Below are 11,734 nucleotides of genomic sequence, written 5' to 3'. Positions count from 1 at the left end.
CATTTAAAGTGCACCTTGCATTTTACTGCCTGCCACTGGCTTCTGTGCTTTTTCAGTAATTGACTTGTTCAGGGCTGGTGATTTATAAAGCAATGAAATCACTGGATCAATACAGTACCTAGCATTTGCAAAAGAAGTTGTCAGCAATGGCAGCCTACATAATTCCCTCACTTAAGGTTTATCTTAGCCATGCAGCAAACAGCATCCTAGCAACGAAAGACGCATCCCCGGCCCCATTCACCTACCGGTCAGGAGATTCCCCATCTGCCAGCGGAATGTAAACAAAAAGGCACAGGGATGCTAACTGACACCATTGCTGAAATTTGCATATTCCGGCAATTATGTCAGCCAGCATTCCTGCCACCTTTGTTTACATTCAGCTGCTGGCCGCCAGGTCAATGGGGCTGGGGATGCATTACTGTTTGCTAGGATGCCAGAAGCCTTCTGTGTCCAAGCAACCAATGAGCTCTCATCGGGAAGCAGTTACATTCGCGACGGCTTCACAGCACATCCATGCCCCACTCAAAGCACTCAAACCAGGAAGCCGGCTCCATGCTCCCTTGTCACAAGCAGGGAGCCGGCTTCCCGGCCAATTAGGAATCCGGCAGCGTGTAATGACTCGCTTCCTGATACCGGAAACTCAAGTATCAGGCCAGGCATCAGAGCAAATGGGCAAGTACGAGTACTCAGCCTTGATATTAATATCGGTGCATCCCTAATGTACATTTATTTTGTATGCACCAAATTTTTTTGCAATCCCAGATATTGTGATTTAAATGTAGCAGTGAAATCATCACGAATCCCTGCAGAAAACTATGGGGGAAGGGGGCGGCATGTATGCAAGACCAGCCAACCTGCACAAGGAGAAAGGGTTAAGGTGCCCATATACAGTGTGAATTTTGGCCGGCTGAAATTTGCACAGCAGGTGCCGCTATCAGCATCCTTTATCGAAGCAGCCAGACGGAAAATCTTCTTATGACCAGAACCGGCAGCCAATTAGCTGCTGGTTCTGTTCGGGTAATCTGACAGGGGCGGCTGCTGTCAGAACACAACGCGAACAGTGGAGATTCCTCGAAATAGAGAAAATGGAGGAATCTTCTCTATTTCTTTCGGGTTGAACAAGAATAGAGCAGTGTATGACCACCCTTAGCTTTAACTGCTGTTTATTACAGGAAACATCTACAGAGAGGCAAAGGAAGTTCTATGCAGGATTGTTGCACACATGGGAGAAATACACGAAGGACACTTAGGCCCCATTCACACTCCGCGATATGCAAATCGCGTGTTTGTCACGCGATTTGCATTTTGCGCGATATCGCGAGATTTGCCGCGCGATATCGCGCAAATGCTTGCATTGAAAGCATTTGAATCGCGGCAAAATCCGCTCCAAAAAGGGTCCTGCTGTAGCGACACACGACCCGCGACAGCAGGACCCTTTGCCCCATTGAGAAGCATTGGAGAGCTATATCGCGCGGTAATTTGCCGCGATATCGCGGGAATTACCGCGCGATAAATCGCTCAATGTGAACGGGGTCTAAGAATACACAAGCCATCTTCTGTTTAGACCGTATTGGTTTAGAAAAACGTTTAGCTTCAAATGTGTTTTGTTTTAGCTACTATTGCTGGCAAGTGGTCAGTGTGCAAGGGCAAAACCTAGCAGGTTAGCATGTTGTAAGAGGACAGCTGGTACAACTATTAGATGCCCAGAGAATTACATTTTGCACAGAGCTTGGTTTTCCAATGATGCAGCAATATCCACCTAGTGAAAGAACAACAACAGTCACCTGCAGCCTTGGGTTGTGCCACTCTGTAAGAACAGCTGGAGAACTTCACAAGAATCGCAACCTCAGCAAATGATGCTCACTGTTATTACTGGAAGGATTCCTAGGTAGGTCATCAAACATCAAAGAGGTACAGAAGTACAGAATTCACACCAAGCAAGAGCAGAATAAATACTAGAAGGTATATATATTTGAACGCAGAAAGCCTGCTGAAACATTTTTACCAGAGTCAGAGGAAGAATTGGTTCCTTGCTTGCCCTAGAAGTCTGTGACTCCTGGAAGAAGCTGAAATCCAAGCAAACAGACACAAATCCAAGCGAGAGACACAAATGAATGCAGTTCTGTATTCATTAAAAGGAGAACTATGAGATGAGTGATTTCCACTCACCTCACAGTTCTAGCCGACCTGTGACAATGAGACTGTCACAGGTCGGCTCAGTAGATCGGGAGGTGAGCGAACACATATCGGCGTTCGCTCACCTCTCGATCCGTTCACGGCTCTCTGCCGTGACAGGGGAGGGGCTGTATTCCCCGCCGCTCCGATCCGCCAGCGCTGACTGGCGGAAGGGACGAGGGAGGGTACAGCTGGCTCTGCCTCTAGATAGGCAGAGCCAGCTGTCACTCACGCAGCTGGGCGGATCTCGACATCGATGTCGGGATCCGCTCAGCTGCGGCGTCTCAGTATACCGCGAGCTGTAGCTAGCGTTATACTGAGCTTAGGGTAACGGGAGGACGCTAGTTTGTGTCCTCCCGTTACCCTAAGGAGAACTATGGGGAAAAGCCCTGACCCCATAGTTCTCCTTTAATACACTAATAAGTGTATCGTTTTAAATGCAAGCAGTGCAAGCATCTTAATTTAAAGTGATATTAAAGCCTAACTTTTTTTTATTTCTCCTTTACGGAGACCCTCCTTTGCTGGAGGCTGTTGCTCTTATTCCTTAAAAGTGCCTAATTCCTTATTTTCTAGTGGCTCCCCGCAGCGCACTTCCCCCCACCATCGTTCTAATGGAGCCACCCGTGCTCGCTCGTCCCCTCTCATTTCCGCAGTGGCTGTGTGCGTCCATAGACACACACACACAGCCCTGTGGCAGGCCACGCTCCTTCCCTCTTTGATTGATGGCAGAAGGAGCGTATGGCTCCTTTGCCCCGCAACCCGGAAAGGAACGGAGGACCTCTTCGGACCGGCGGCGGGGACGAGCGTTGCTGAAAGGTAGGGGTGTGTAGGGGACTGGGGTAGAAAAAAGGTGCTGGGCTGTTTTTACCCTGATGCTGAGAATGCAATAAGGTAAAAAATGCCCAGACCTTAATACTATTTTAATATTAGCCTCTGTACAACAAAGTTCAGTCTGGAAGAGAGAGAGAGGAAGCACATGGTGCCAGTTAATTGTGCAAACAAGAGACGTGCTGAGAGGAGGAGACAGCAGAATGACAGAGATGAGCTAATCGGTCTGCTGATACTTGCACTCCTTCAGCCGGCCACACACACAATGCAAATTTCTCACAGAGGGTGCCGCTGTCCGCACCCTTTCGCCTGGCATTCCTCGGTCAACTGATCAAAGGAGCTAGCTGGAAAATCTTCCAACATTACCGGCAGCCAGCCAGCCAATCAGCTGCTGGCTCTGTTTGGTAAATTCATTTTTGGTTATTATTAGGCTGCTTCAAACTTAAAAAACAGCCAATAATAACCTTAGTGACACTGATCAGGCAGCATTACAGGATCACTGTCACTACAGGTTTTCTGATCGTTCCCACAACAATCAGAAACCTGCAACATTCTTTCAGCAATAGAAACAATGTTTCTTTTGCTGAAAGTTTAGAGAGAAAAAAAAGCCGGTATACATAGGGGATTTCCTTTTTCTCATCGGTAACAATAACTAACACAAGAGATGGCTCAATTATAATTGATACTTAAATTTTGTGCTAAATTCTTAGCATTATAAAAGAGCATCTTCTTGTGTTCTTTCATTTCATATCTTTTGATGTCAGACGTCTTCCCTTTCCATGGCAGATTAATAGGCGCTATTGTAGAACAGTATGGACTTGCTGGCATTGGCTCTGAACCAGGAGACGCATTAAAAAACCGAGTCTACGACACACCTGATTCAACCTCTCTTTTGTATTACATGGATTAAAAACAGGTAACAGCAAAAGTTTATTGACTGTGGTAATGCAAATAGACATGGTTTACTCAGGAAGTCAGAACATCAGACAGAAAACAAAAGGATTCACTTGCAAATATAAAAGTTTCGAAAAAGGTAAAATGAAAAAACTATTAACATAATCAAAGAGTTAACTGAAAAGTAATTTAAAGTCAAAAGGTTTTTAAGCTATTTAAAATACAATGGATGCTGCTCTCTGATGCTTCCTGCAGAGTCACCTGGTCCCTGAGCACTGACCCCGATATTCTTTTTTGGGGTGGCTCCATTCCCTTGCAGGGTCTTATGGAGCTACCGTTGTATGCTAGAAAGGTGTGTGTGTCTCCATAAACACACAGGCATGGTAAACTATTTCCCTGCTCCTCACTGATCCCCCCTCTCCTTCCTCCCTCAGACCCCATTCACACTGAGCGACATGCAAATCGCGCGACTTTGAGCGACATTGAGCGACGTGTTGCGCGACATCTTCCTATTGGGCTGTATGCAATCAGGAGCAATATCGCTCAAAATCGGTCTAAAAAAGGGTCATGTAGAAGCGACAAGCTACCAGCGACGAGCTACAAGCGATATTGAGCGATATTGAGCGACATTGAGCGACGAGATGTGAACAGCTACATTGAATTGTATTGGTGAAGCTACATAGAGCGATATAGTGCGGAAATATGAGCGATATCGCTACAAAAATCGCGCGATAAATCGCTCAATGTGAACGGGGCCTTATTCTTACTACAAGCTAATAGATGGCCAGTTGCTGGAGACTAGGGATGTTCAGACACCAAGTACTGTCCTCGTTACATGTACAGATACTTTTCCAGCTCCAAGACTAGAAAAAAAAAATTCAAAAGTTAGGAGGCAACTGTCATTTTTAGGGAGCATACGGAACTCCTGGGATTTGTGCATCCCCACTTTAATGTATGATTTTTACACACACACACACACACATATATACACACCGTATTTTTCGCTCCATAAGACGCACCCCCCCCCCCCCCCCCCAAAAATGTCTGTGCGGCTTATGGAGCGAATCCCTATCGCCTGAGGCCCGGGACATGCAGTTTCAGGCGCCGATGGTGTAGTTTTTTTGTACATTCAGCCCCGCTCCGGACAAGCAGGAGCTAAATGTACAGCGTGTGGCCGCCGTTCGTTTAATACAAGTGATCTAATTAGATCACTTGCATCAAATCGAGCGATGGCGGCGATCGTGTCTGGGGCCCCACCACCGTGGTTTTCGGGGAGTCCCCCACTCCTTTGTGGGACCCGTGAACACGGCATAGGAGCTAACCATAGAGCCTGTAGAGCAGATGAAGAAAGTCCGTTCTACGTCTGCTCTGTGTGATCACTGAGACAGGTGGGGCTGTAATCACAGCGCCACCTGTCTCAGCTGTTACTAACCACAGCTGCTGTCACAGAACCCCTGCTTCCTATGGTCCGGTGCGCCTTATGCAGCGCAAAATACGGTATATAAGTGATGCACCGATACATTTTTGTTTATTGTCATGTGACAGGTTTTCTAACACAATACAGACTAATGATTTTAGGACAGTGATGGAGCACCAGACCCAGGTCCCAGCTCCAACCCTGGTAGTTCTCATGAAAATGCCAAGTATCGGCACTGGTAGCTGAACATCCCTACTGGAGACTGTGCACTGCCTTGTGACCTTGTACAGGACGTTCTGGGAAGCTGAGCGAGTTGGAGCCAGCTGTTCAGAGACTTGATGACTAAGTTCTTGGGCAAACATTAAAAGAAATACTTTGCTAAACAAGGTCTATTTATTTGATCAAGATTCCTTATTGGAAAAAAAAAGAGAGTTCAATTCTACTTTAAAGAGGAACTTCAACCTCATCTTGAATGACAACAAACACACCTTTAGAAATGTTTAGTAATGGGAACCTACAAACAAATACTTCTATATAAATTGCCGGCTTTTTATTCTTCGTATACCTTTTTTTTTTCTTTTCCATCCCATGTTTCTCAAGGTGATCACTCTCACTATGGGTAGATGAATCCATCCTGCTATGCTTCCTGGAACATGTGACAGTGCACATCTGAGGGAGGGGGAAATCAGCTTCCACCCCCAATACAGTTCACTGAGGGGTGTATCAGTTGTAATAGGAAGACACACAAACACTATATGGTCAAAAGCAGGCACTGATGCTACAGTAATCGACACATTTGTTGCAACCGATCAACAAAAAAAGAACAAACAATCTCCTGACAGCTTGAAATTGACCAAAGCAGTTTGCATCCATTATAATGGATTATTGTTTGTTCCATTTTTAGTAATAATCTGACTTTTCTTTTGATTCAACTGAATATTGTAAATCATGAAACTGGCATGGACAAAAATGATGGAACTCTTCACCAAAGGGCGTTTTTTTTCCGTTTCAGTGCTGAAACGCAAATACAAAAAAACGCCCACATACGCGCTCATCAGCGTGTTTCCAATCAAATCTGTACGGAAGCGTGGAAAAAAGGCTCGGAGCATTGAACGGTACCCATAGAAATGTATGGGATCGTTCATGGACGCGGTTCAGCATGGACAAATCCGCCCTGGTGTGAACGGGGCCTTAGAGGCATTCACTGCGAACAAGCGATTTCTGTAGCTCTCAATGAGAGGTACAGTGTTCTTTTTTTTTTTGGAAAGCTTCATTTTTTCCCCTCTGTAATCACAGAACTAATATGACTTGTAGAAAAGCTTTAGATTGATAGAACCCTGATGTCTCCATAAAGAGGACCTGTCATGTAAATTGGCTATCACATAGGGGGCTTCTTAGCCCCCCATGTAATAGCAATAAAGTTGTGTGTAAAAAAAAAAAAAAGTAATAAAAAAATTAGAGAACTATGGGGTTAAGGCTTTTCCCCGTAGTTCTCCTAAGGGTAACGGGAGGACACAAACTAGCGTCCTCCCGTCACCCTAAGCTTAGTATACTGAGACGCCGCAGCTGAAGTGGATCCCGACAATTATGTCTGGATCCGCCCAGCTGCGTGAGTGACAGCTGGCTCTGCCTATCTAGAGGCAGTGCCAGCTGTACCCGCCCCCTCCCCCATCCGTTCCGCCAGTGAGCGCTGGCGGCTCGGAGCGGGGGGAATCCAGCCCCTCCACTGTCACGGCAGAGAGCCGTGACAGGATCGAGAGGTGAGCGAACGCCGGTATGTGTTCGCTCACTTCTCGATCTACTGAGCCGACCTGTGACAGTCTCATTGTCACAGGTCGGCTAGAACTATGAGGTGAGTGAAAAGCACTCACCTCATAGTTCTCCTTTAAGGACTAGTTCACACCAGCCACAGTGCGTTCCGGCCCGCTTATGGCCAGAACGCACTGGATCGCATTGTGGCAGGCTCACTTTGTTGTGGTCATGGCGATGCATTGAAGTAAATGGCACCGAAGCCATGCTTTCCGGCCGCAGTGAGATCAGCCGCACGGGATAAAAAAAAAAAAATTTTTAAGTCCCGCCCCCCACATGCAGACGCAGATATGCGTCGGGTGCGCCTACATGCGAAAACGACGATTGCGTCTATTGTGCTGCACATGTTACATATCGCCACAAATGTCGGAGTGCAAGCAATAATTTTAGAGCCATTAAATCACTGATAACACTAAACTGATTAGCAGTAAAAGCTTTTTAATCGTCGCCTATGGGCGTTTTTGTGCGATTTTGCGGGCACATGCAATTTCAAGGCTTGACATGTTTGGTGTCTATTTACCCGACGTAGAACAGTAGAAAGGCATCATGGCACACTCACAAACTAGCATGTAAAACAACTTGTCTTGTTTTGTATTTACCCGACGTGACCCCCGACTTTTATGTTTTACAAAAAATATGGGTAATAATAAATGTTTTATAACATAACGTAGGGAAACTTGTTTTTTTTTTTTTTACATTTATGGTACGAGTACTCGCCCAAATACTCGGCATTGGTACAGATACCGACACTAGTATCAGTACCGCTGCATCTTTATTATATATACAAATGCTGCATAAAGAGTTCTCAATCAGTGCTCATTTTGAATATACTGAGCTGGTCCTGAAGTCATCACTTGGGGCATAGGTCGAAAGACTCAACAAGTGTTACAGCATCAGCCCCAGCAGACCTTGCACACAAAGTTTATTACAGCATGAATAAAACTGAAAGCTTTGAGCCATTTAACTCAGTTAAACATCAGGGAGCGGCATGAACATTGATTCCTGTGCATGCATATTCAAAGCTGTAATACGCCACTACATGAGCCATTTTCCGATTGTCAGGCGGTATGCAAAATGCAACCCCAACAGTCACACAATAGTTCAAATACAGCATCTTTCCCAATGTATTCCAATACAACATTCATCAGGTTAAGTGAATAAACCTGGCATTGTAACTGGCACATGGAGTTTCCAATGAACACGTGTTCAAGTGCTGACCAGTAGAAGAAAAGAACAATTCACAAACTTCCCTTTATAGAATATGGAGATATCTAAATATGAAAGTGTTGGCTACAGATTTAATGTAGAACTAAAAGGCAATTTTTTTTTTTTTTTTAGATTAGCATTGGGGGAAAATCAGTCACGTTTAAAATATTGTCTGTCCCCCCCCTAGGGAGATTCACTCTTTCTAAATGTACTGATCACAAATGTCACAAGAAATAAATGTGAAGTACATGTAAATGCATCATTTTGGGTTGCCACCTGAAAAGGAATAGAGGGGAGATCTTCCAATCAGCACCCATTTATCTACATGGTGGTTTCTTCACATTGATGAAATATCCTCTCACTTCCTGTTGAGTCTACAGGACAGGAAGTGGAATAAAATGCCCCTAAGACAACTGGCAAAGGATTAAAAAAAAAACTGACAGTGATCTTAACCCTCCCCTAACCTAACCTACAAAGAAGGAAAAAAAAAAAAGGTTTGGTAAACATATTTTAACATGTGCTGCTAAAAGAAAATCACTGACCAAGTTGAATAAGTAAAAAAGAACTTATTGTTATACTATAGCTATACAAGATTGTTGTCAAACACACTGCCAGCAACTGAATACGAGACATCTGACCAACAAGCCACGTGACCCTCAAATAAATTCACAGGCCAAATGATACCTATACACAGGGGTAGGCAGCTTTGGTGAAACTAGAAATCCCACAAGGCACTGCAAGACTGACAGCCACAGGCATGATGGAATTTGTAGTTTCACCACAGCTGGTCTGCCAAGGTTTTCTACCTCTGCTGTACATGTTATATTACAGTGTTGTGTGATGCCCACTGTTGTAGGAATATAAAAATATGAATATTTAAAGTGACACTAAACTCAGGAGTTAAATCTTAAAAATACATTATACAATACATAATACCTCAACTATTAACAAAGATGTATTTGTGTGTCACTCACCTAGAACCACCAGGCCAGACTATTGGATGAGGAGTTCTGGCAGCAGATTCAAGAAGGCCAGCTATCGGCCGAGGGGTTTTCCGGCGGCAGATCCCGGCCAAGGGGTTTTCCGGCGCCAGATCCCGGCCAGCTATCGGCCGAGGGGTTTTCCGGCGGCAGATCCCGGCCAGCAATCGGCCGAGGTATTTTGGTAGCAGATAACAAGCAAGCTTTTCAAAAGGGGTTCAGCAGCACATGCTATGACTAGGGCCGAGTAAACCAGAAACGCGTCAGCGGTTGTGGTTTGTATAGATGCATGTGGAATAAAGTTTGAATTTCTTTGGAAGATCATAATTTGCTGGTTCCACAGTTTTTGAGTTCAGCAGCACATCCTGGTGAAGTATCCATGGGAAGAGGGCGTTGTTCTGGTGGTAGATCCTGGCCTGGTATTCAGGGGGGTTCTGAAAGAACACCCCAGCCAGGTATTCATTGGGTGGATCTGATAACAGATGCCAAGCAGGCTATTTGCAGGTATTTTGGCATCAGACGGTAGATCTCTGTCAGGTTTCTGTCAGTGGATCCCAATAAATGAACAAGTACAGGCAACTTTTGGTGCCAGCTATATAACAGAAGGTTGCGCAATTAATTTTTTTGAATAAGTTTATAATAAAGCTGAAATCCAGGATAAGCAAATATTGTCAAAATGTATTCTTTCTGGAAGCTTGGTGTGCTTTGTGTATTTCTTCCTCATCAATGAAATAGTCAAATGTGAAACTTTGCCTCTGTGCATCAGTCACCCTGCAAGAAGACTAAGAGCAGCAATGACTGCTCTGGTCTCCGCCCCTTTCTGTAATTTTCTGCAGGTAGCCTGTAGTGGGTGGGGCCTGCTGGGTCCCTCCCACAGCTTTGCTCTCTGCACATGGGCAGCACAGTGATGATGTCATCACTACTCTGACAAGGTAATGTCTTAATATCTGGGTCTGCAAAGACATTTGGTGCACACGTAGTGGATTCGTATAAATATATTTTAATGTAAGTTTTTGTGCCAAGACTTCAGCTTTAAGGGCAAATTTCCACTTCCAGGTTCCAGATAACATGCGTTGCTGGGCCATTTATTGCAAATGGCACCCCAACACACGAAGGCATCACACAGCGGTGCATTGCATTACAAAAAAGGGGTCATGTCTGATTTTTCAGCACCTCAGCAGGCTAATATTTTATTATATCATCAGAGTGTGTGTTCTAGGTCAGCACCAGTTGCACCCAGTGACATGAGCCTCCCCACCCCCCCTTGTTTACATGTAATGTGAGAGCCAAACCCCCGCCCCCCCCCATGCCCCCTGCTCTTCACCTGTCCAGCATCTGCTGCAGTGACACGCTGTTCGGTTCAGACATGTTGTCTCCTCTCCCTTCAGACGGTGACTCCGGACCCTCCACACGGCGCTCAAGCCGCCATTCCAATCCCGTGTCCACACACAGCACTGACAGCTCCTCGTTGGCGTTGTCAGGTCACCAGTGTCGTCGTTCCCGGACCATGATAGAACGTGCGTGTGACGTCACTACAAGCGCCCGGGACGCACACGACGTGCACCGGAAGCTTTAGGAGGGGAGGGTGTGGTAACTAGGTAACGGGTGCGCAGTATGCTGAGTGAGGTAGTGTGTAGCTGTATGTGTGGCTCAATGGCGCCTGTAATTCCAGCTCTGGTCGTGTGGTGCTCAGTAGTGGTACCTAGCGAGTCCAAGCTTCTGCTTTGGCTACAAAATGTGAAACAAAAGGCAAGCTGACCATACATGAGCGGTTGTTTGGTATTGGGCTGGAGTATCATGTCAGTAATCAGTAAAGGCCTCCATTGGGTCTTGGGCACCAGGCCAGCTAAATGCTGCTACTGTACTGTTCTCTGCAAAGGCTTCCCCCCTCAGTGTCAGGCCCCTATAATTCAGTTTTGCGCACCAGCTGCTTGCTGCTACTTTTGCAGATTCAGCACAGTAGCAGCAAGCAGCTGGTGCCCATGGATGAATATGGGCTCAATGCTGAGGTGGGGGAAGCCTTTGGCTGGGGTGGTGGAAGGGGTTTGGCTTCCCCCACCCCCATGTCATGCCCCTATTGAGCCTTGGGCACCAGGCCAGCAAATTGGTGCTACTGTACTGATCTCTGCAAGGGCTTCCCCTCCACCTCAACGGCTGGCCCCTATTATTACGTTTTGGGCACCAGCTGCTTGCTGCTACTGTGCTGATGCAGAGATCAGTACAGTAGCAGCAAGCAGGTGGTGCCAAAGGCTGAATAGGGGCCTGACGCTGTGGTAGGGGCTAGGGAAGCCTTTGCAGAGAACAGCTGCTGTCCTCTGCAAAGGCTTGGCCTTCCACCACCCCAGGGTCAGGCCCCTATTCAGTCTTGAACACCAGGCCAGCTGCTTGCTTTACCTGTGGTGATCTCTGCAGAAACCCCCCCAAC

The 11,734-nt window shown here is 46.1% G+C and overlaps 1 protein-coding gene across 1 annotated transcript in view; it reads right to left on the bottom strand.

The window, feature by feature from the left end:
• MARCH5 (membrane associated ring-CH-type finger 5) overlaps positions 1–10,862 on the bottom strand; it is a 45,412-nt gene extending 34,550 nt beyond the window's left edge. The window contains exon 1 of the mRNA XM_018558682.1: positions 10,634–10,862. Within this exon, the coding sequence (XP_018414184.1) occupies positions 10,634–10,677 (44 nt within the window). The 5' untranslated portion in view covers positions 10,678–10,862. The remainder of the gene's footprint in view (positions 1–10,633) is intronic.
• Positions 10,863–11,734: the final 872 nt, after the last annotated feature.

Source organism: Nanorana parkeri, unplaced genomic scaffold, assembly GCF_000935625.1.
Source record: "Nanorana parkeri isolate BGI_ZX_2015 unplaced genomic scaffold, ASM93562v1 scaffold353, whole genome shotgun sequence".
In the NCBI taxonomy this organism is placed as follows: domain Eukaryota; kingdom Metazoa; phylum Chordata; class Amphibia; order Anura; family Dicroglossidae; genus Nanorana; species Nanorana parkeri.
Note: the sequence above shows the minus strand (reverse complement) of the source record. Positions and strands in the feature narration are given on the sequence as shown.